This window comes from Emydura macquarii, unplaced genomic scaffold, assembly GCF_026122565.2.
Source record: "Emydura macquarii macquarii isolate MOO-44397 ecotype Brisbane River unplaced genomic scaffold, CSIRO-AGI_Emac_v2 contig_1043, whole genome shotgun sequence".
Lineage (NCBI taxonomy): Eukaryota > Metazoa > Chordata > Testudines > Chelidae > Emydura > Emydura macquarii.
This window is the reverse complement of record NW_027131180.1, coordinates 12939672-12965557: the sequence shown is the minus strand read 5'-3', so window position 1 is coordinate 12965557 and position 25886 is coordinate 12939672. Positions and strand designations below refer to the sequence as shown.

Here is a 25886-nt window from a genome sequence, read left to right as displayed (position 1 = left end):
TTCTCTTCTACTCCCCGTTTCCCATTTTGATAGAGTATAATAGTTTACTGATAACCAAAGAAATTTCCTGGTTCCACCAGGTTTTAAAAGGTATACATCATGCAGAGGTGCCGTCCCAGCATCAGGCGGTCACTCTCAATGTGTTTGCTGCCTGAGTGAAGGGCACGTACTACAAAAATGCGTGCATTGTAAGAATCTTAAAGCCAGAAGAGATAGAGATCTACAATTAAAACTTACTCTGATGGAAAAGTTTCTGAGACCCTCCTCTGACCCAGGGTCAGAGAACCCCTCTTCAGAAAAAAGTTCAAGGAAAAGAGCCTCAACCTCACCTAAGAGGGAGGGAGAGAGACAGCAAAGAAGAGGAGTTCACTCATAAGGGCAACAACAGCCCCAAGACTGAGTACCTATGAAGCACCAGGTTCCTCAAGTACCATGCAGACCGCGGCACCAACAGACTTGCAACATCCCAGTGTGGAGTTGAGAGGTAAAAACAAGCCGACATCCTCCAGCATGGCACCAACAGAAGAGATGGATCAGAGATCACTGGCCAAACTGTCAACCGTCACAACAGAGGCCACGGCACCGACTATAGCACAGTCTATGACTCTGGCACTGATGATGATCATGGTGCTGAAAAATGTCTCGGCTCTGACTACAGCGCCAAAGACAATGCTGGCACTGACAACGCGCTGACAATGGCACCGAAGTAGAGTATAACACTGACCCAAGACACGGCACCAATATCGGCACCGTCTCAAAAGAAAAAGGAGAAACAGCACTATTGTTAACAGACTGAGACAGCATTAACATCGTCTCCACAGTAATCAGTGCCTAAGATGGACAATTCCTCAGTGCACTTTGCACGTAAGGCTCTTTCCCCACTACTATTTACAAGTGGAGAGGATAGCGAGGCAGAGGAAGCTGAATTTTCATCCCAGCATTCCTCCCCTATCAGACCACCTTCAGAGGTACCCAGATATACACCTCATAAAGGAAGCAATACATATCAATGGTATGGTTCGAACCGCCCATGCCTTATCCCAATGGCAAAACTAGGATACTTGGTCAAACTACTTGAGAGCTTATAATAGACCACCCAGCCCTCATAAACTCAGACCTAGATCCTTTACACGCTCTGCTCCATCTTTGTCTGAACCGACTCCTGAAACCATTCAGGAGAGGGAGAGAATCCTCGACCAAGAAACATCATCTCCTAGACACGACTCCTCATCCTCGCCAGATGAGGCGATTAATTCCTCCTCCACCCACAACCAACAATGACTTTAAAAATTTCTGCGAGCTGTTTAAAGAGTGGTGAAAAATCTGGAAATCCCTCTCAAGGAGGTCATGGAATCCCACCATAAGCTGCTAAGTATTCTCCATGCTACAGCCTCATCAAAGATTGTGTTACCCATGAATGATGCACTTATGGAGCCAGCTAACATCATCTGGCAAACACCAGCTACCATTCCACCCACTTGTAAAAGGATGCATAGAAAATATTATGTCCTTGCCAAAGGGATGGAATTTTTATTTTCTCATTCCCCCCAAACTCCCTTGTTGTTGATGCCGCAAACCATAGTACCGGCACTGGAAAGAGGGGACTGTTTCTCAGCCCTAGACCTTCAAGATGCCTATTTCCACATCACTGTCCACCCAGCACCCAGATGTTTTCTCAGGTTTACAATGACTGGGAATCATTATCAATACAAGGTATTAACATTTGGCCTTTCTACAGCACCAAGGGTTTTTTCCAAAATGCTTGCCATAGTGGCAGCACATATGCACAAAGAAGGGATCACAATATTCCCATACCTAAATGACTGCCTATTAAAGGCACACGGCCAAATATTAGCCAGCCAGGCTACCCAACAATCGATATCGCTGTTTCAAAAACTAGGACTCAAGATAAACATCGAAAAGTCCACTTTGAACCCAACCCAGCAACTGGAGTTTATAGGAGCAAACCTGAACTCAGTAATAGCCAGGGCATCCTTACCCGCACCGAGGTTCAAGACCATAATAGACCTAATACTACTTGTAAGAAACAGCCCAACAGTAACTGTAGACACTGCCTTACAGATTCTAGAGCATATGTCAGCCACTTCATTCGTGATCCAGCACGCAAGACTCCATATGAGCTGCCTACAGGGGTGGCTAGCATCTGTCAAGCACAGTCTATACAAGCAGTCTAAACAGAATACTGATGATGCCAAACAAAGTAAAAGAATCCTTACTATGGTGGATCTGACCCAGCAACATGACAGGAATCCAGTTCTGACAACAACTGCCATCAGACATGATTACCACAGATGCATCACTGCTAGGGTGGGGAGTGCATCCCCGCAACACACAATACAGGGTCAGTGGTCAAAAACCGAAACCGGTCTGCATATAAACCTCTTGGAGCTCTGAGCAGTTCGCAATGTGTGCTGCCATTTTTCCCTGTTCATAAAAAATAAGATAATAAAGATAGTGACAGAGAACATCGCATGCATGTTTTATATCAATCAACAGGGAGGAGCAAAATCCCACTCCTTATGTGCCGAAGTAGTAAAACTCTGGAACTGGTGCATCCCATACAACATCAACATATCAGTGGCGTACTTACTCAGATGCCAGAACGCCACCACAGACATCCTCGGCCAAAATCACGAGTGGGAACTGAACAATGAGGTCCTGAAAAACATTTTTCAACAATGGGGTTGTTATCAACCTCTTTCCTATGAAACAGAACCACAAATGCCCTTTTTTCTGTTCAAGGGCAGGACTGGGTCAGGGATTGATGGGCACTGCTCTAGAGTCACCTAGAGTGGAGCACCCAAAGAGACACCACTTGAAGAAGAAGAGAAGGTTACTCACCTTGTGCAGTAACTGAGGTTCTTCGAGATGTGTGTCACTGTGGGTGCTCCACTAGACCCCTCTGCCCCTCTACTTCGGCGTTCAAGGACAGGACTCTACAGCGGAGAAGGAACAGAGGGAGTCAGGTCGTGCGCACGCCAAAGAAACACCAACAGCACCACGAGATGGGAGCTGCACACGCCCAGCCTGCACTAATATTGCTGTAAAAATCTCCGATCAAGGATGCAGGGACATGCCGACACCTAGAGTGGAGCACCCACAGGGACACACATCTCGAAGAACCTCAGTTACTGCACAGGGTGAGTAACCTCTTCTGTGCTATCTGTATGACTGATATATACATAAACTCTTATATGTTTTCCTCCATATAAAATTTCTGACATTTGTTGTACTTCTAAATACTAAACATGATAGCTAATGAATGATTTTATGAATTTAGTTAAAATACTTGTGCTTATTATCTTAGGGTACAAAAAGTATCACACTTTTTTCATATTACATTGTTTGTATAGTAAGCTATGAAAGAACTGATTGTTGACTAAGGAGCTACTTGTAATTGAAAACAAACTCCAGTGTTTGAAGACAAACCTGTTTCATAACACTTTCTAATATCATGGAGTCAGGCTGAGGAAGGAGCTAAAAGCCCTTTCATTTCATTTTTTCTTCTTTGCATACATCAAAATCACACCTTTAGTATGTTAACAAAGTAGTAAGAGTATTATACAAAATCTTGCCAAAGCATGATAGTCCTGTAATATGTATTAATTAACTAGGATCCATTAAGGGTATGCCTCCTCTGCAGCTGGGAGCCTGCCTCCCGGCCCAGGTAGACAGAAGTGCACTAGGTCTGCTTGAGCTAGCGTGCTAAAAATAGCAGTGTGGACATTGCGACATGGGCTAGCTGCCCGAGTACAAGTCCGCCCAACCCCATGGGGGTTGGCTAGCTCCTGCCATCACCTGGACTGCCGCTTCCAAGCTGCTATTTTTAGCATGCTAGCTCAAGAAGAGCTAGCATTTGTCTGTTTGCCCAGGTATGTTCCAGCTGCAGTGTAGACATACCCTAAAATGTATGTCAGAACTGTAACATCACATCTGGTCCACAGGATGCACAGTCTAATGAAGCATCAGTATTACTGTAGTACTACAGGACTTTAAACCCAGGGCAGCCAGAAAATCAAGTTCAGGCCGCCACTGTATCCTTCTGTTCATTTTGTAAGTATAAGAACAATGCCTGTCAGAAACCACTATATTCCACAATGTTTACTGTGTGAATTAGAGAGGTGCATTAGCCTGAAAGTTCCAAGCTTTTGTGTTAAAATAATCCTGTAATGTTATGGTAACAGTTTCTGTAAATGTAAGTATCTCTCTACAGAAACTCCCACTACTGGGTCATTCAGCCTCCCCTGCCTATCATCATGAGTATTCTCAAATTGCTAGAAATTTCTGAAAGCTTGAAAATTCACCATCACTCAACCTTTCCTTTCTTACAAACAGTGGAAGTTGTAAGTGGTAACCAAGACATTGTCTGCTGACTTTTGGGTTCTTTTTCTGTTCCCATTTCCACAGTAACATGTCCACTCAGTGAAAATAGTGCAAGGGTTTCAAAATAAAGGCTTGTTTGGAACTTACCCTTACCTTAATTTCATCACAGTGGAAAATAAATATGCTGTTTAAAGAGAATCTCAAGTGCCAGTTTTCAAGGCCAGATGAGTGTGCCTAAAGCCTGCAATGCTCCAAACTGGAGAAGAGGGAAATTTTGATAAAAACTTGTTTTAAATAAAAGTGGATTTCTCTCACTTCCTTTAGATTTTTTTATTATAATTTAGCAACGTTTTTGTTAACAATTTCAAAATTGTAATTGATTTATATGATGCCTGTTACAATTAGCAGGGCAGCATTCAAAGGAAATATAAAAGCATAATAAATTAAACTTCCAAGTCAAAAATAGCCTCGGGGGGGAAAAATCCTTTATAACAACAGTAGGGTGCTTAATTGAATGTGACTATATTGGTTTTTCATCTCTTCTTGAACAGCTGAAGGCACAAAGCTGATCATACCTGAAATGTGTGATTATACCACACATCACCTTGTGTGTTATTGCTTACTTGACATGGATTCTACTCTGAAACTGACTCTAAAAGTTGCACTGAAGTGTACATTTGTTTGTCTCAATGATTTCCATCTAATACCTGCTTTAGATTCTGGGTGAAATTCTATCTCTGCAAGGAAGTAGTGAAAGGTGAACCCTTTAAGCCTTACACTGGCTTTGTGGAAAGAGCAGTTATCCACGAAGTCCTCTGCATTCCTAAGAAGCACAGTGTGGGGAGGGGTCGTGGAACGGCACTGATTTCCCTCTTATGCAGATCCAGCAGCTCAAAACTTCACTGTGGTGTAGAGCAGCTGCACTGCAACTCATACATTTGTCTGGTGTCAGGAATAAATTTTATCCCCTTATCCTTTTCACTTCCCCAGACAAAGTCTGATTCCTTTTGCTTTGTGCAGGGAAGGGTGAATTTTAGCTGTAGAGAACATTACATGCACAAAGCAGGTAGAAAAATTATCAGTTGTATAATCATCAAACACTGTACATGATGTTTTAGTTTTCACATATTAGCTGTACAGTTCCTTTAATACCATATATCTACATTTTTAAACGGTGTACAATTCTTATGTTTACATTCATAGTGATAAAATACTAACAGTAGTACCAGTACCAATGTCACCAGCCCTTATACCTCAGTTGCTCATTTTAGAGAATAACTGTCTCATGTAACATTGTACTGTGTCACTTGCTTTAATTTTTTTTCTTTACTTGCAAACAGATGAATCCCAGGCAATGGAGCCATATTTCTGAAAGTGCCAAAGATCTGGTACGCCGCATGCTTATGCTGGACCCAGCTGAAAGGATAACAGTTTATGAGGCACTGAATCATCCTTGGCTGAAGGTAAATAAAGCCAATAACATAACATATCGAAAGTTCATATCCTTAAAAACATGGAGTTGATTTTTTGCTTTCCAGATTAGTCATCAGATTACAGAAACATTTAGACGTGCTTTACTGGATTGGGGGCTGGGTGCTAAACACCTTGCAGGATTGAGCCCCTGTATGCACTGCAGGAGGACTAGGATGTAGAGAGTGGTGCTGTGTGGAAGATGATTTGGGGAGCATTCCCACCTCTTCCTGTGACCCTCCTGGGATCCAAAGGTTAGAAATCCTCTCTGAGTTTTAGGAGCTTTCCCTCTTCTCCTTCCCGCGCAGGTGACCTTAGAAGGCTCAGCAGTTGCTCTGACGTATCAGCCTTCTGGTACAAAAAAAGATGTTTTTTCACTGAGACACCTTGCTAGTGATAGGAGTTACATTTTTTAAGCCTATCTCTGTAAAGAAAGGTGGGGGCGGGGGAAAATGTAAGCAGAGCTGTCCCTTGGATGTCCTATGCTAAACTCACCAGAGCTGGAGGTCCATAGCAGTGTTTCAAATTCAAAAGTTAATAAATTTTGGTTCTGGGCATTGATGCTAGTTAGAAAGTGGTACCAACGTTTTATTTCTCTCTTGCTTTTTCTATTTTGCTTTTTGTTTTCTCTACTGTGGCCAAAAAAAGTTAGACTTTCTGAACTCTAATAAACACGTCTTTCATTAGGGTGTCATAACTCTGGAGCTTTATTGTCCAAATCTCTGCAAATTTGGCAGAAAAATTTGATCTTAGTCCCACCTAGCACTAACCTACCCATTTTGAGGCTGATATAACTTTCTTTTGTGAACTTAAAGTTGGGTGAGAGGTTTGGGTAGGTGAGAAGAGGCAAAATTGAGTTTGTAATAGATACTTACTTCCAAGAATAATCCTGGAGTGGCTATTGACATTCCCTAATTCAGTCTTGTCATATATCTGCATTACTAAGTTAAATTCGGTTTTCCTTTGCTGAGTCAAAATTTCGTTGTTAACCAGATACAGCAAGGAGTCATTGACAGCATGTGATATACAGAAATTATTAGCATGAATGTGGTAGTGAATGTCATTTGTGGTAGATTAAACTGTCGATCATATGGCTCTCCAGACTACTTTTTAAAAAAATTAATATAAATGTTTTACTGAGCCACTACATTTGTTTCCTTTATATTAAAGCTACAGTATAATATTGTATGGTGATACATTCAGATATTCTTTATGATAGCCATAGTAATGAAGACAGGAGTCTGCAATTACACAAGCCATTATATAGATGATCAATTAATAATGATATCACAATTATTTTTGTATTTAAATGTTGAAAATGACCAACATCTTAAATCTACTCTAGTGTACTAAAATTTTAGCCAATTAATCTTAAAACTAAAAGAGATCAAGAAGACTTTATCTCCACTCTTTCAGTATTGTATACAACGGAATGACTTTAAATTGCCTAGATGCTCAAGCATTTAAATTATGTTGTGTTTAAGAATGTTGTGCAGAAGAATGGGGAGCAGCAAACATACCTGCAATACCTGCATTTTTTCTGACTTTGCATCAGATACGGTTTTTTTTAAGCTCTTCCTTTTAGGAGTTATAGTCTCTGGTATTGAATAGATTGCATACATTTTTTCATATTGTGTGTTTTCTTTTTGTTGCTATTAAAAACTTATTACGTACAGGAATTAAAAATAAAATCCAGCATAAGTGAAGCAGCTCCCATTGGGGGGTTCCATGTTATTTAACTTGAATTGTTTTGTAATTCACCAATTTAGAAAAAACTCTCACCCAGCAATTTACAGAATCTGTTCCATTAATATTCTATCCACTGGCAGTAGATTTCAGCCCAGGAAGCAGCGAGAGACCACCTGTCTTTCTCCCATTCTGGATTCCCAGCATCTTGATTTCCATAAGAAATTTTCCTTAATGTTTACATCAATTTAATCAAATCAAATCCTAATTTGCTTTGTGATAATTTAGTATTTAATGCATATCTTGGCCAATTTTTTAACTTTTTGTGTCAGAGCAAAGTTAGAATACTTGATTATTATTATTTATTATTTTATTATAGGAGAGGGATCGCTATGCATACAAGATTCATCTTCCAGAAACAGTAGAGCAACTGAGGAAATTCAATGCAAGAAGGAAACTAAAGGTAATGGGAATCTTACATTAGGAGAGATATAATTGCATTATCTTAATTTTGTATGCTTTTCTTTTTGAATTTTGAAAATATTAGAAAAGAAATTTAGTACCTAAATCTATGCATGTTAATATAGTCCCAAACACATGCACTAGGAACCTTTTAGAGCGCATCAGAGAGGTCTATATGGAGCAGTTGGAGAACAAAACTTTAAAGAGCTCTACTATTTACAACCTTCTGGTGCACATTGCTGCACTGTACAGACAAGCCATATAGACTCCTCCTAATATAAGTCAAGATCTATTTTTTAAAATCTTAAAGATAAAACAAACTTGAAATAGATATTTAGAATGTGTTAGTTTGCTGCTGTGTCATGCTGCAGACACTAGTCCTCTCCGTGGTAGTCTCCTGGTTTCATTTAAAAATTGAGTGTTTATAGTCTGAAATATCCGGAATTGTGAGGTCAGGAATCTTAATTAGTCTAATGATCATTGGTTAATTATCCTGAATATAAGGTGTCTTATTTAGATTGTCTTGTCATCATTGACTTACATGAGATTTTGGAACAAACTCAAACCAAATGCACTATGATTGAAATATGACACAAATATCTCAAGCCACAGAAATAGCATTTCTTTACAAATGTATTCTTTTCATAGGTGATCATTGTTAGGAGGTTGTATTGTTTCCACTCTGTATGGTTATGGTAGTCTAGCAAAGTTCCCCCTCCATTTCCCCTAATACTGCTGTGTGTATTAGATTCACACTATAATTGCTGTTCCTATGGTGCATGCACTTGACACCAGACTAACATGCTGCAGACATTTCTAAAATACCTCCTTTGAGGTTGTGATTAAGCTTTGGGGTGGAGCATTTATTTATTGAGCCATAGTCTACAACCATCTGTTCTTTATTCTTTGCAAATGGAGGAAGGGTGTCTTTTCTCTGAGGGGGGATGGGACTCCTGATTTTTTTCTTAACAGGATCTAAATCTAATTTCTAAGTTGTGAAAAATATTCTTGAAGCCTGTTTTGTTTCTTTAGAGAACAGCCAGTTGGTACAATTTTAAGTCACTCCTATACCACAGTATATTTTAATTCCCAGTGTGTAGTTTCATTGATGTTATTCTGTTTCTTGCTATCAGTTATGTCAACAAGGATAACATTCTACTGGCTTCAACTGTCATCAAATATGGAGGCCCAACATAAGATGTTCATAAAGGATAATTTATGATTGTATTTGCTTTTCTGGGTGTAGGTCATAGCTCATTGCAAAGGGGTATTCTTAAGAATGTTCTCTCAGCTTTTAGTTATATAGAGGAGCAGTTTCCAACTGTATGGAAAAGACTGTTGAGATCCAGCTGAAACATTGCATGGTTTTCACTCAGAACCATAAATACATGGCCTCCCTGGAGGTGTTTTAACTGAAACTTGGTCTAGGTTCATCAAAAGGTTCAGGAATCCTTTTGACGAATCCGTGCCAAATCTAGAGTTTGTAACAAAATGCAAAATCAGATGAATTTTGACTAATTTCCTTATGGAAGTTCTGCATTATTCTAACCATATCTAGCATGTAGGATTGGAGTAATTCTCGTGTTTCTGAATATGTTAACAGCTTCCCCTTATGTTTAACTATGATCAGATAACACATTATTAAACACAAGTTGTCTACACTAGGTACAAAGACCTGTTTAAAATTGCACTAGTTAAAGTTACCATTATACTGGTTACCATTATACTTTACATTATATCATGTAACTTTTATAACCAGAAACTAGCATTGGAACCACTGCTTGTTTCATAATTTGAGGAGTTGTTGAAAAACAGGGGCAGTTGAACTATCTTCCTTCTGTTGCTCCATTAAAGAAATAATTTTTTCTCTAGGGACCAGATTGTGCCCAGCCCTGCACAAGTGAGAGGGAAAGAATTCAGAGCTTTCTTTCCCACTCCCTGCGCCCCTGCTCAAGGCAGCACAGTGGCAATCCTGGTGCTCAATGTAAAGACTGCTTCAGGTTGCATCTATAGAGATGCTAGCCTGCCCAAATAGGGTAAGGAGAGAAGAGGCTGTAATAGCAGCTGCTTTGTTTACCCTGTGTTCATAGAGCCACTGTATCTGTTTCAATTTGATGCATTTGGCAGATGTATATTGGGATGGTATGTTTCCATACTATCATTGACTGTGGCTTAATACCACTGTCTATCCCAGGTCATTTTTTCATTCTATACTGGTTTATATACCATGGTATTTGATCTTTTGCATGGACTACGTGGGATGCTTATGAGAGAGAGACAAATGTATATAGCATTTTTGCATCTTAGAATTATCATTTTTATCAGAGCTACTTTGACAACCAGAGAGCTCAGGAATTTATTCCATACACCTCTTTCTCTATACACATTTTAAATAAAATTGCTCTGGTATAATTCTTCCAAATCTGTATTTACACCCAAGTGTTTAACTGTCTTAAGCATCTATCTGAATAGAAAACCAGCCAAATTCCCTTCACCTGCTTAAATCCCCCAGGTGTGGTGTTTTTTGTTTTGAGGTTTTTTTACGTTTTGTACATAGGGCCATGCTGTAGCTGGCTGGTGCAAGTGCACAAGAATGTATGGAAGCTTCAAAAAACCTTCCCTTTCCCCCATGCAGACGCCAGTCACCGTTGCAGTCCCTAAACTCTCCTGAACATAGAGACTTCTCCCTGTTATGTCCTGCAAGCCACACCAAATCAGAGTAAAGATCACTACAGCTGACCAGCCTCAAAGAGGAATGTGCACTACATTCTCTTAATGGGTAAAACAGCAGCACTCTCTTTCATGCACCAGGTTGCTCCCTGAGGCACAGTGCCACTCAGAGCTCTACCTGGGATGCTGGAACTCAGCTCTTTCCTTGGCACAACCCTGTGCTTTAAAGGCACTATTGCCCTTACTCTGGAAAAATGACTATATTTTAGTTATTTACAACTAGGACTGTCAAACGATTACAAAGATTAATTGCAATTAATTGTGAGATTAAGAAAATAGTCTCAATTAATTGCAGTTTTAATTGCACTGTTAAATAATAAATAGAATACCAATATAAATTTATCATAAATATGGATGCTTTTCTACATTTTCAAATATATTGATTTCAGTTATAACGCAGAATACAAAGTGCAGTGTGCTCACTTTATAATATTAGTTTTTGTTACAAATATTTGCACTGTAAAAAAAGATAAACAAAAGATGCAATCTACAAGTCGAAGCATGAAGGGGCATATGCATATTTAGCATATCTGGAATGTAAATAACTTGGAACACCAGCTACAACAGTGCCATACATCACCTGTTCTCACTTTCACGTGACATTGTAAATAAGAAGAGGGCAGCATTATCGTCCATAAATGTAAACAAACTTGTTTGTCATAACAATTGGCTGAACAAGAAGTAGGACTGAGTGGACTTGTAGGCTCTAGTCTAAAGTTTTACATTTTTTTGTTTTTGAGTGTGGTTATGTGTAAAAACAAATCTACATTTGTAAATTGCACTTTCACAATAAAGAGGTTGCACTACGGTACTGGTATGAGGTGAATTGAAAAATACTACTACTTTTGTTTATCATTTTTACTGTATAAAGATTTGTAATAAAAAAATATAAAGTGAGCACCATACACTTTGTATTCTGTGTTGTAATTGAAATCAATATATTTGAAAATGTAGAAAAACATCCAAAAATATTTATAATACACTTAAATTGGTATTCTATTATTGTTAGTGCAATTAAAACTGATTAATTGTGACTAATTTTTTAATTGAGTTAATTTTTTAAATTAATTGCTTGAGTTAATTGCAATTAATTGACAGCCCTAAATTTTACCTTTTGGCATTTTAGACTTAAAGTCTAACAATACTGAACTGTGACACAATGCGAGTTACAAAAATAAATAGGGCAGACAGATGTTCCCCATTTCCACAGCCAAGCTCCACCCTTCTTTCTTTGTTTAGTTCAGGGTCGAATCTTTAACTTTCATAAACATACGAACCACAAGTCTCTTGCTTAATTCACTTTAAACTGTTCTTAAGTTTCTCAATATAACTGTGTGAGACTCATCAAATAAAAATATTACTTTATCTGAGACTAGTTAATCAGTAATATTTAAAGTAATAAGTACCTAAAGCTTTCATGTTTTCTTAAGCTGTTGGAAGGTTTCTAAGGGCATAATGAAGAATGTCACCAATTTAAGAAAACTGTCAGCTGGCTTTGCTCTCTTGAGCAATACCTGTGAATCACAAGTGCAAACCAAAAAAGGCAAAAGAAGCAGCAATGAATCCTTTTATAGTCTTTCTCTTCTATGTTGTGTTAATATTCTAAGTAGGATTCTTCATTGATCATCCTTTTATATTAATAAATCTGTTAATTGTTAACATGTCCACATCAGGAGCTTAACCTATTTTAAAAGCCTGGCTTTCATCTCAGATGTACCAGTATTTCAAAGTAGTGTAAGGAGTCCAAAAAAAATGCCTACAGATTTCAAGATGACAGCTGCTTTGAGCAGTAAACTAATATAATGTACTGAAAGTGTGTGTCAGTGTCACATCAGCAGTAGGTTACCCTGTGATTTGAGTGGAACAGTGCAAAATCTCTTGAGAAGGTGTTTTCTTTTTCCAAATAAGACAGTAAGCTGCCTAATTTATTTCAGTCTAAATATGGCAAGACATTTTAGGGAGTATAAAATAAGAAAATAAATAAGAGATATTTCATTACCATCATAACTCATTCTCTCAGGTTCTGAGTGTTGTTTTAAGGCCAGTTTGTAAAATATTTCTGCATAACACACTAAAGTACTAAGCGATAAGCATTTTTAAGATTTGCTGGAGGAGGCTAGTCAGCGTCAGTAAAAAACATACATAGTATCAGAAGGAATGATGCAGTCCAGTGTACACTGGACTTAAACTCCTTGCCTGCTAATTTATATATTAAAAGTAGGGGTTGGCTGAAAAAAGCTCCTCTCTTGCTAGATAGCAGCATGCCGAAATAATTATTGATTGTGTGGGGTGAATTAGGTGAAACTCAGAGAGAATATTTAACACGTTCCAAAGATACAGTTGTGAAAGAGCCGACTCTTGGGATTTGTTCTCCTGCTTATGACGAAGGCAGAAATATCTCAAGCGCAAAATTCTAACCCTTTGGTTCCAGTAGACTATTTCATGCCAGCTTCTGCAGTTCCAGGGGGTAGCCGTGTTAGTCTGTATACAGCAAAAACAACGAGAGTTCTGTGGCACTTTAGAGACTAACAAATTTAATATTTGCAGGTGTAAGCTTTCGAGAGACTTCAGCTCTCTTCTTCAGATAAGAGAAGAGAGATAAGAGAGCTGAAGTCTCTCGAAAGCTTATGCCTGCAAGTATTAAATTTGTTAGTCTCTAAAGTGCCACAGAACTCTTGTTGGTTTAGCTTCTGCAGTGATATAGCTGACTCTTAAAGCTCTAGCTGCCAGTTCCTTTCTGGCCACATAAAGCGAATGAGTTCCTGAGGATGACTGTCACTGGCTTGCCAGCAGGCTAGCCTGTTTTTCTCATCAACTCCTCCAATGTACTGGTTTTTTAATATCCTTTCTTCTCTTTTGATGCTTCAAGACTAGATCTATCCATTCAGTCTCTTTTTAAAAAAAAAATTAAAAATGTAAACCAGCTCTATTGGAGTGTGACATTACTTGTGTGAGTTAGGACTTTGAGTCTTAAAATTCCTGTTACATCAGGGGGCTTTGGTTCTCCGGTGTTCTCCGCTCGAGCACCGGTGAAAGCTGTGCTTTGGGGCGTTTTCTCTTTTTCTCCCCTGCCCTTCACTGATCTAAGGAGTATAGGGAAGCAGCAGCCCAGTAATTTAAAAATAAATGCTGCGCTTCCACCATGTCAATCACAGAGAGGCAGGTTGCCATATCCAGTACTTTGGAATGGTGCCTGACTGGCTGTGCTGTGAGATTTGTTCACTGCAGCAGTCGGGTCATTGATGGAGTGCATGAAATCTCTCCCATAACTGCAATGAGAGGACAGTTTCATAGGGCTTGGGGACTTCATTCTTGACTGATCCACAGTGTTTGTAAACATGTTTTGTTGGCCTCCTGCTTATGACTGAGACTGTGTTCTTTATTCAGGGGGCGGTACTAGCAGCAGTATCAAGCCACAAATTCAATTCCTTCTATGGGGATCCCCCTGAAGAGCTGCCAGACTTCTCTGAAGACCCTACCTCCTCAGGTAATTTAATTGAAAGCATAATTACCTTTCACATTGAGTTTTTTAAATCTTTACTGGTTTTGATCCGATGTTGCTTGCTGATTTCTGTCACTTTCATAGAGCAGCATATACATCAGAGTTTGTGTGAACATTTCAGTACTATTCATTTATAGTGGTTTTGATGACTCAGGGGGAGTATCCAGAGAATGCTTCTTCAGTGTGAGATAAATCATCCTGGATTTTTATACAACCTGACAACATTTCATTACAAAGGCTGGCATAACATCGTGTCTATTTACATTACTTAAGTCTGAGATGTTTTTCAAATTGCGCCCTGTATCCTTAGTGGGGCTAGGGGGGTTCTTCCCTGCTAATGTTTTTCATTATTTGTATATTTGTGTAGTTAAGAGCTTATTGGTCTCCTTTTTCTAAAGGAACTGTATTTTAAAAATATTGTCAGAGGGTCAATGACATGTCAAAGGTGTTCCAGAGTTTATGTTTTGTATAGATAAGCTTTTAGAAAACCTGAGACCAATAGAATTACTTCTGCTTTTTGTAAATGGAAACAAGTTTCTTAACAAATAAACTTTTATTGCAATCTAAGTGTTGCAACATGGGTCAGTGTGACAGCCTGAAAGCTTAGTATACTAGAAAATGTTTCAGGGATTTAATTACATGTTTTGGATTGGGGGGGAAGGGTGGGTTCTCATTCCCTGTCCCAATACTTCTATAAGGAAGTGGAGGGGGCTTGCAAATGTTAAGTATGGCAGAGACGAAATAGTGGAAAAGTAAATTGTTTTAAATTACTATTTCAGTTTTATTTGCATAAATTCAGAATATTCAAATGTCAGTGCCCAAATAAAAAGGTTGATTGTCAGAGGTTTTCAGCACTCATAACTCTCCGTGAAGTCAATGGGAACTTCAGACCACTCAGTTAGATGCCTAATTATGGACTTGGGCACCTAGTTGTAGGCACTCAGATTTGAACATTTTTATGTATTGTACAGAAGGGGATCTGATGTATCCCTTTAAGGAGAGATCTTTCCGGTATATTTGATTAGCCATCAGTTAGGATTATTTGCTGTGCTTCAGAAGATATTTTTTGTTTCCCACTGTTTCCTCAGGCCTAGTCACAGAAATAAGCCACATATATATCTGCAATGGCAATTTTTCTATTACAGGAATAATAAGGTTCCTCATTTCAGCTTTGGTCTTATAGCAACAGGATGTCTTTCTTCCTCATTGGGGTTTGGGGTTGTAGATAACGGGTGTATGTCACAGGCACAGGTTCTCAACTTTTTTCTTCCAGCAACCATATATTCAGACATTTATGTATGTGCTCCCGACCCTTTTGTGCTGGACCCTTTGGCACTTCTTAACTTCTGGAGGAACTGGTGCAATAGTTTGAGTTCCTCTGGGAGGGAGCTGGAAGAAGTTCCCACTTCACGACAACAGGTGTTGATCTCCTTGGAGGTTGCAACCCAAAGGTTGAGAAAACTTTGCTCCCAAGGAATGGTTTTATTGATGCCTGACTGACTAATTGAAATTATTTAAGTCTGTGAGCTTATCGCTCAGATAATTGACTTAGAATAACCATCCTGAGGCTTCCAGTAAAAGAACCATAGCGCAACTTTCAGCTTCTGAAATAGCTAGGCCAGAAAATCAACTTGATCTCTCTCTGCCCCTCGAAAAAGGCACTTCAGTTACATACCTGGTGGGCAGGCACATGTTTGAAGCCTGCTTGTAAAGACTACACCAGTTCTTAAAAATGGGATTTTTCAAAAGATCCTAAAGGAATTAAGCCCTGTCCCAGGTTGGCTAGCCCCAGTAAATGAAGTAGGTCCAGCTCCCCAAAGCCAGAGCAGAGCCAGAGCTCCCATTTGGCCAGTTAAGCCGGTAGGAGCCACCTAATTAACAGAAGTTCCAGTGACTCAGAGCAGACTGGTTTAGTCACAGGCAGGAGAAAGTTGCCAGAGACCAGGGGACTGGAGGAGTCCCAGGAGGAAGCGGAAGGGGTTCCTGGGAGAAGGGTGAAGGCAGGAGAGCAGCAAAGATGGATTTGCTGACAGGTGTCCCCAAGCCAGAGAGCTAGGGCTGAAGGCAGGAGAAGCAGAGGGACTTGCCTGCCAGCTGGAAGCTGGAGTTGAGGGCCATAGGGTTCTGAAGGTGGCAGGGGAGCAGTGGAGGAGCTCACCTACTGACATCTCCAGGTTCGGAGAGCCGGACCCAGAGGAACTGCAAGAGGGCCTGGGGGAGTGAGGGTGCTCTCAACAGAGAGGCTGTGGGGTTCCTGCTGGGAACTGCAAGGTTGCACTCCTCTTGGGAAGGCTGGGGAGGCTGTCCTGGTACAATGACCGTGCTGAAGAGCCAGGGCATGGTGAGAGATGCTGCTGTAGTATGTTGCATGTACTCTTTGGACTATGCTAGGTAGAATCTTGTGGATTTTGTTATGATTTATGTGCATGGGACTTTTGCAATAAATGAACCCTACAAGGGCTATATTTATACTTGGGAAGACTGTGAACTATGCTCTGAAGGAGGGAAACTGAGCAGGCATGTCTGTCATGTGCAGCCGGAGAGCATTCCAGGTGGGGCTGCTAAATGACAGCACCCAGTTTCCATTGAATTTCAGTGGGAAGTAGACATCTAACTTCATTGGGCACCTCTGAAATTCCCAGCCCAAATGTTTATGCCTTTGCATTTTGCAATAATGTGATTTCAGATAAACTACTCCAAATTGAAGATTTAGTATTTAAAATGATGTTTGCCTGTCTGTTTAGCCCTTTGATAAAATCCCATTATTTGAGAAGTGTGTAAATAAAACTAAATGATGGAGTAGGGAAAAGACAAACTTTGTATGGTCTGGTGGTTCCGTTCGCGTAAACTTCTAAAAGTATGGATGTTTGTTCAAACTCTCCAAATTTTTAGTCCTTTCCTCCTCTTGTTCTTCACACGCACACGCACGCTACATTAGGCCTTAGTCCTGCTCCCTAGAATACAATTTCAGATTAGGATGATCACTCATCCCGAATTGGGCAAGACAGTCCCAAAATGTAGTGTTCAATTCATGATCCCCAGCTGAATGACAGCATTTGTCCTGAATTCTCTGCAGTGCCACTCCACATCTGCCTGAGGTTCAGGGGAGGCACCAGCTTTTCCAGTTGGGGAAGGCTTAGGTGAGCCTTAGCCCCCCCCTTGCCATGAGGCCCTGCTGCCTGCTCCTCCCCCCCCAGACTCCACCCCTTGCCCAGACCTGCCCTTGGCGGCACACCCCAGGGAGCAGGGACACAGCCAGGGGCTGTTCTTAGGCACCCCAGCCCCCCTTCCAGGGCAGGTGGAGAGTCCAGGGCTCCCATAGTGGTCCAGGCTCCCTGGGCAGCTCTTACCATAGACCAGCTCTGACTTCTGTCCTGGCTGGTTGGGGGGGGCGGGGCCTCAGGGGAAAAGGAGGAGCAGGGGGTGGGGACTTGGGGGAATAGGAGGAGTAGGAGTGGGGCATCAGGGAAAGGGGTGAGGCCACAGAGGAGGCAGGGCTCCTGCATGTGTCACTTTCGCCTTTTGAAAAGGTGGTCACCCTATTTCAGAGCCATGCTTTGTCCACTTTAATCTGTCACATTGCTCTTCCCTCTGTGAAGTTGGGCCCTACTGCAAAGGTGAGGGGGCACTTTGAACCTCCCCCCCATATTGATGGAGTAACAGCCTCAGAATAAAGGGCATTGTATTCAGCAAATAAGCAATTCTCCAGTAAAAACCAGGTTACTCTGGGTGCTTTGTCCAAGTGGTCAGAAGGCTGTCCAGTGATCAACTGCAAAACATATAAGTGAATCTAACAGAAATGAAAAGAGATGCACTGCTAATTTTAAATGGTTTATTCCTTCCACCCCCACCCTAAATCTCCCTTTCTTTCCTGGTCACTGGCTGTTGCACTGAGTCTTGGTCCAGCCAGCCCACTGCTCAATATGTAATAATTTCTTTAACGGCATGTCTTGTTTGGGATGGCTTATTCCCTCCTTCATCAGCAAGTTTCCTCTAATGACAGATGCAACAGGTGGATGAACCAAACATATGGGGAGGAGGTGCAGAAGAGAAAAGATGAGGCAACAATACAAAAATCATGCTGTCTTGTAAATTAGCTGCAGCTTGTCATCTGCCTAGCTGTTATCAACGGACAATGTTCTTTAGGTAACATTGCAGAAGAGAGCCTTGAGGAATTTGAAGGATAATAAAATAGTGGCTTTACAAAGTTTTCTGGGATATGTGTTAAATTAAAATGCCTCCTTAACAGTGAATATTTACATTCAGTAACTCCTACTAAAAATAAAGGAAGCTTCTAAAATTTAGACATCTTATGACTGTTTCATATTGAAAGTTAATGTACACATGTATTTTTAATACTTAGCACCCTTAAGATGTCAAGTTCCAAAACGAAAACCTTGGCACTAGCCAAACATTAGAATCTTGTTTTTCTTTTCACATGATTTTGCTGTAATAAGAAGCAGTTCATTTCTTCTGATATAACTTCCTTGGTCGTCTACTTGGTGGCAGACCAAAGCAAGGTTATGGCATTGCTTGAACTGCTATTAATTCAGGAGGCTGAACTAGAAAGAGATTTTGCTAGTGATGGATATTTAAGTCTTTTTACCTGAATTCCAAATTTCAGGGTTTACGTCCAACAGTAAGCCCATGTGCTTAGGCAATCTATAGAAAAGCCCATAAAAGAAAACAATGTCAACTTTTTTTCACTTCCAAATACCTCTTTGTAGCCTGTCTTTCAGACCTGTTGAGCAACTGCCAAACCCACTGAAATCAATGGGTGCTCACCAACTTTGAAAATCAGGTAATTGGTTTTTAAAGCAAACCCTACCTTATCTTTTATTGTGGAGGACTTACAAATACACATTTGAGCTATTAGGTTGTAAAGCTCATGTACTGTAAGGATCATTAGTCATTTCACAATTATTTCATATGTAGTTTGCAGTGGTGTAATAGCTGTGTTGGTTCCAGGATATTAGAGAAACAAGGTAGGGGAGGTAATATATTTTACTGGACGAACTTTTGTTGGTGAAAGACATGCTAATGACCTCATGTGTCATTATTAGTTCATGCATTTCAAATAGTACTGGGCTTTCTTGTAAGAGATTTTACAAATGTTGCTTTTAAACCACAAAGAATGTGTAGCAGCATATATCTAAAAGGGTGATTGACCAAGTGTACATGTTCAGTTTGTGCTGTACAGCTTTTTGCAGTGTTTCCTGAGTATCTATTTGCTTTCTGAGGTCTGTGGTAAATGTTTAACTTAATGCAAGTCTGCAGTTTCTCACTGAGCATCAAACTGACATTTTAAGACCACATCATTGTTTCTGGATCCTTTGTGTAAATGGCATGAAAATGGCTTTATATAGGCTTCTGTTTATGCATGCAATTTGAAAATAACTTTTTGCCGCAAGATAACTGTGGGTAAATATTTGTTCCTTTAGAATCTATTTTGTCGCAGCAAACAATAGAAATTTAGCAGTATTAATTCTTGGTGATTAAAACTGAAAGAAAGCCAAAGCTTCCAGCCTGTGACCGTGGAAGAGAAAAATAAATGGTCTAGATTTAGGCTCCAGTGCTGCAGACACGCATCTGAGTAATTTTAGTCACTTGAGCAGTGCCGTGGAACTCAGTGGAATTACTCATTGAGTAAGTTTTCTAGGCTAAGGTGTTAGTCTGCAGTTCAAATACTATTGCTCTCCATCATTACCAGATACAATATAAAATAGTTAACAATGCAAAATCATCATCACTAAAGAATTTGCAAAATTGGTTAACAATTTTTAATCGTCAGTGTTTGAAAAAAACAAATGATTGTATTAATATTATATTTACTAGTCTTACAAAGTCTGACTGTCTTTGCATGCCTTACTTGCTTATGTGTACCATAAAAACTTTTGAAAGAGGAAGGGAATCATAGAATAAAGGGAAAAGTGTTCTCCACTCATTGAGAATTTTACTTAATCCTTTTTCTAATGTTCTGTACAGTATCAGTGTTGTATTGTATTAGAATTTTCATAATGTTCTGTTTACTGGGTGTTGGGTTTGACTATTTGCAAGAGACCTGTTTTAGTTATCTGTTTTATTCCTCTTTCAACTATTTGAGTGTGTTTTATTAACATGGAATTGATACAAATTTCATAGTATCAATGTGCCCAAATGCTACTCATTAAAAGTGAAAACAAAATGTTTGTTTTTTAAATGTTTCTTATAATTTTAATCTCTAATTTTTTTATAAAATGAATTGGATTCAGTATTACACCTGCAAAATTTTTAAATAATAAACTTGCATCCTAAAGACTTAATACATGCAATATGATACCATACTGCATTTACAATAAGAACTTTTTGCAATGAATCAGTTACAAAATAGTTCAAAGTTGCAATATTCTATGCTTTTACAATCTAAAGCAGTCAGTGTCCAAATATTGGGAGGTTCAGATGCCTAACAGTGTGCAAATGTGCTACCTGCCCAATCCCAAATGTTTTTTCAAGTGCTATTTGTCCCACATACAAAGTTTTTTAAAAAAAAGTCTTGTGAGTTTGTTTGTTCATACTATTTGTGGCTAAACTAATGTGCCAAATTGTAGCTTTATAACTTGCTTGTTCTGAAATCTTCATACTGTTGTTGTTTGTTCAAATGCTGCCTTCCTACTAGGACTTCTAGCCGCAGAAAGTAGGTATCCCTTTGTTTTCCTCTAAGGCTTATCATTCTGCTTAAGTGTGTGACTATGCATGTTTCAAACTCAGCTTTTATCTCCTTAGCTTGTCATGCTTCAGTTTTAATACTGCCTGTAGAAGAATATTAGGACAGCCCATACGTATGGTAGTAATTCTCTCCATAACTTTTCAAAGCAGAGCAATCAATATTAAAATTTATTCCAGTAAAATGTGATATATTAATTTAGAGGCAGTATTAAAAATTGTTAGTATTTCTTGTTTTTAGTATTTATAATATTATAAAATCTAAACTCTAGTTTATAACCCAAATAAAAATGCCATTAAGTGTTGTTAAGAAAAGGACAACATTTCTAACTTCTGTAGTTTGATTCCCAAATTAATTATCAGGGAATACTGGACTTTTCCCTGAATAGCACTTATTTATTATAGTATTAGACATAAATTTTAAAATTACTTTTTAACTGACTTTGCATGATATAATTTTTTGTTTTGTTTTATGTTGGTGTGTTATGTAGTAGATGTAGATACATTTGTGTATATGTATAAAACTTATATGCCATATATGTCTATATATTTAAGGAATCAATATCAAAGAACGGGGAGAGTTTTTTGTGTTGGCATTAACTGCATGCTTTGAGAGAGGTTGAAATCCAAGTGTCTCCAGAACCTGCAAATAGATTATATTGGTCAGAACAAACAAGTTTTGCCCAGATAAGAAAGTAAAGTTCTAATTCCTCCGAGTCACTGAGAGTGGTTCCAACCCTAACCTCAGCAAATTCAAGAGGAACAAATTCCATATCTCAAATTGCAGCTAAAAATGTTGGTATCAGCACAGTATTAAAATTTTAAGGTCACCAATTACTGTTGCCACCTAACCAGATTTAGATCATGGTAGCAAGATGTGACCTCTTGGTCCTGTGTTCCAATTTCTCTAAACCCACTCTCCCACTGTGGATTTTTTTCCCCCCTGGAGTGGTCTGCCACACTACTTCAGAGTAAGAGTTCCAAGACCTCTGTTAATTTCAAAGCACTATCCATCCACCCACATACAAAGCAGAAAGGAAGGAAAGAAATCTCTTGGTACCCCACCACATATTTTGAGTGGGAAGATTGGTAGAGATTCGTCCCCCGGCAGCTAAACATCAGGGAGTGTGGTCTTCCCTCCAGCAAGCTAATGGGAGTGAGAACAAGGCTGCCCTCCCAGAAGGCAGAAGCTCATTTATGGTTGCAACAGGAAGAAAGAGTTGTGGTTTCATACAGGGCATATGGTTTGATAAGAAGGACTAGGAAGGGCTTTTGTTAAAATCGTTATTAATAAAATGTTTATTTAACTAACTTTGAAACATATAGCTGTGCTGCTTGTTAAAGTTTGGCACTGCTCTGAAAAGTGACTAGGTAAAATGGTGTACCTTCTTACCCAGCATATCGACTCCCTCTGCGTCTCATGCTGTCCTTGGGTGATCATATCCAGGGGTAGGTTTAAGAAAAAAGTCTCTGTGGGCAAAAGAACTAGCAAGACTTAGTGGAAAGGCCCTGCATGGGTTTGGCAGAGAAGAGGAGAGCCCAAGATTATTTTTAAATTAATAAATTTTTAAGACTAAGATAGATTTTTTTCTTTTTGTTATTTTAATTCCTTTCTTCGTGTTTCTTTATCCATTTCTTTTATCCCTTTTCCTCTACTTTCTCATTTGTGTTCCTTATCTCCTCCTTTCTGTTTTCATTCTCAGAATTCTCATTCATTTCATTTCTCTCCCTCATTCACTTTTCCCTCTCTGCCTGCTGCTGCGCATGTTTCTACCTTTCATCATTACTTTTTGTGCCCTTTTTTAAACTTCAACCCCATGGTTCTTCTCAACCTCCCTTTTATTTCTCGCCTCTTCACCTTCTCAGCTTTTTGTCTATATTTCCTATGTAATATTCTCCACATACACTCAGCCTCCGACTACCCCTTTAGGTCTCTCCCCAGGCTGAACCTTATTTTCTCCATTATTTCATTCGGTGACACCTGCGTCTCAACTGCATCTACACAATTATATGTTGTGTAACACACATTCATGATACCTCATCCCAAGGCCGTTGTACACCTACGCCTACATCTGCTTGCTGTAGGATGGCCACTCTGTGCACTTGCACACACAGCTGCTGTAGAGTGAAGATCCCTCATAATTCCACATAATGAGCTGTTGCTCCACACTGAATTCCTGTGGAATCCGATTGCAGAGGCCTGCCTTACAGTGAAGGTGAGGGGGAGGTAGTGATGCTGAAGATCCAGATGGGGACTCAGCTCTCCCCCAGATAGCTTTCTCTTAGTTCAGAGGGGTGCAGCAGTGTAAGTGGATTGGGGGTGGATCCTCTTAGCACTTGCCACTCTATCCGCTGCCTTCAATGAAAAGAGTATGTTGATACTGCTTTTTAATTGTTAGCCCTGCAGAGCCAGCACAGGTAAGAGATGACGAACTGGATTCTGTTCCTGCCTGTGCATCAGTAGAAATTGGGTTTTTTGGGGTTTTTTTTTAATAGAGTTTAAGACCAAAGGGACCATTAGAGAGATCATCTAGTCCGGTGGTTCTCAAACTTTTTGGGCTCAGAACCCATTTGTAAACCTTGATGGCATGTTGGATCCAGTAAATAAGCCCCGTAGGGTGGGGGAATCTGGGCCCTGCCCCTCAGTCATGGGAGGGAGGCCTTGTGTGTTTTTTGCAAAGCCTGCACTGAACTCACTCCACAGTGGCACAGTGATGCTATTTCAGATTTCAGGGGGGAAGCAACTTTCAGCAGGGGTCTGGGAACCTCAGAGGCCCCTGGAAGCTCTTGTATTTTTAAGTGTCCGAAAATATTATGCCAGAAGTGACTTGGACAATCTTCTCCTCCAATTCTGGTGTGAACTCTAGGCCAGATTCCTATGTCTGCCTCCCTCTCTCTTTACCTTCTGTTTCCATCCCCCAGCCCAGTTCACTGGTAGATTTCTCCACTGCCTCCCCTGCCCGAGGACTCTGATAGCTTCCCTCAAGGATCTGTGTTGCTTCTTTCAGCCCTTGTCTCAAGGCTCCTACATGAACCTGACCAGTTCTCTCCAGACTGACTTCACCAGGTGTTTCCCAGAGAGAGGGAATTTCCCTTACTCCTCTCCCTTGGGTCCTCTCCTATGACTGCAGCTCTCTTCCCTCTTTATGTAGTTCTCCCTGACCCTTCCACACTGGGATCAGTAATGGTAATTGAGTCCACATCAGGATCAGCATGGAGCTAGCTGTTAGGTCACAGGCAAGACTGAGTGTGACTCCCCTTAAAGGGCCAGCTAGCTTGTGACGATCCCAGACCTCTTTTATTGCTCATGAAAGTGATTCTTAGCTTTCCAAGGCTTAAACAGGTATGTCAAATACCAAGATATTAAAGGCCCTGCACTATCACACAAGCTACTGCACCAGCAAATCCCACCATCTTGCACTGAGAAAGAGATCTGTTCATCTGTCCCAATTCCCAATGGCACTTTATTTAGGGATCAGTGTTGAATCAAGAGAAAATAGCACTTTTTCCCACTTGAAGGCTTTTTGAGGTGGAACAGAAAGACTTTTGGCCTGCTTCTGTCTTTTAGAGCATTAGTGATCCAAGTGGGTTTTTTTCTTTGGATGACTGTGATCTAATTGTTCCCTGCTCTCTCTCAAGTCTGCCACTAGAGCAATTTTTGACTAAACTTTTCTTAGATAGTCAATATTCTTCTTAGAGAAAATGTATTGACCCATATAATAGTCTTGTAAGAATCCAGAACTTGGATCACAGGAAATTTTAATTACTCAGCTATTGAGTGGAAAATGAGCCAGACAAAGCATAAGAATCAGAAGCCTGTTTTGCAGGGGTATTGCTAGAAGGTTTCTAATACAGTTTATTGAGTAACTTACCCGGCCAAAGTCTATTATAGCTATAATCCTAGAAAATGAGCCATGTGCAATATTATAAAAAAAATTACAGTTGGAGAACATTGAGAATTTGGTCACAGTATCGTTAAATCTGAAATACTCAAGGATTGATACTAGACAGAGCAAAAGAAAAGTATTAGCTTTAAGAAAAGTAACTCTTTTGAGGCAGAGTTAGGGCCAGTATTTCCACTATGCCTGCACAGTGAAGTTTGGAGGACTTTTTTTTCTGCCTATGATATACAGCCCAGTCACTTGGGCTGCATGCTGTGGTCTAAGATGTGGGTATTTGTGTATATTTAAACTACATACATCTCTATAATTCTAGATGCTTATATATATTATTTTGCAGCACTGTGTGTATATATATGTGTGTGTGTATATATATATATATATATTTTGCATAACTGAATGATGGAAGCACCCATTGTAATGCATACCTGGAAGAATGCAGAGTGAAGGTTGTGAAAGCCTACATTTCCTGTGTCTGTTTCTGTACTTAAAATACTTCTCATTCCATTAGCTCTTTGTATATAATTATGTAATGTAAAGGAAACAACAAAAACAACTATGAAGAAATCAATGACCAGGTTATAATTGAAATTCCTTTTCACTATCCAAGAAGGGTAAAGGACAAAAGATGCCATGTGATTAAGCTGTAAAAGTGATGGGAAAAATAAGCTGAAAGCTTTTGAAAAAATCAAACTTATAGGAAGTAATGTTTTTGTAAACTTACTATACGTAGATAAATAGAATTATAAGAAAAGAAACAAATACTTTTTAAAAAAAGAAAAACATATTCCAACTAATAATGATTAGCAGTGAGTTAGTGCAAGCATCCAGTTTTGAAACCCCTTATGTTCAGAAATAAGTGAATTATTTGAATAGCAGCAAATGTCAAATATCTTCTGCTAATCCCAAATTTGGATTTCTTGCAAATAGTAAAGATAGTATACTGTAGATACTTTTAAGTGACTAAACTAGTAAATGGAAAGAGTAGAGTATGGGTGCTTTTAAGTAACTAAACTAGTAAATGGAAAGAGTACTTTAATAAAACAGAGTAAAGCAGTAAATGTGGGGACCAACAAAAATAGAAGACCATG

The 25886-nt window shown here is 39.5% G+C and overlaps 1 protein-coding gene across 4 annotated transcripts in view; it reads left to right on the top strand.

Annotated features, from left to right (window-relative positions):
- The window catches only part of CASK (calcium/calmodulin dependent serine protein kinase), a 410160-nt gene that overhangs the window by 268937 nt on the left and 115337 nt on the right, over window positions 1–25886 (top strand). For 3 of the 4 annotated variants that reach the window (XM_067545148.1, XM_067545147.1, XM_067545149.1), the window contains exons 8-10: window positions 5685–5807; window positions 7880–7963; window positions 14080–14179. In XM_067545148.1, coding sequence (XP_067401249.1) covers window positions 5685–5807; window positions 7880–7963; window positions 14080–14179 — 307 coding nt within the window. Of the gene's footprint in view, window positions 1–5684; window positions 5808–7879; window positions 7964–14079; window positions 14180–20849; window positions 20868–25886 lie in introns of all 4 variants that reach the window. The other variant, XM_067545145.1, reaches the window with a different exon arrangement.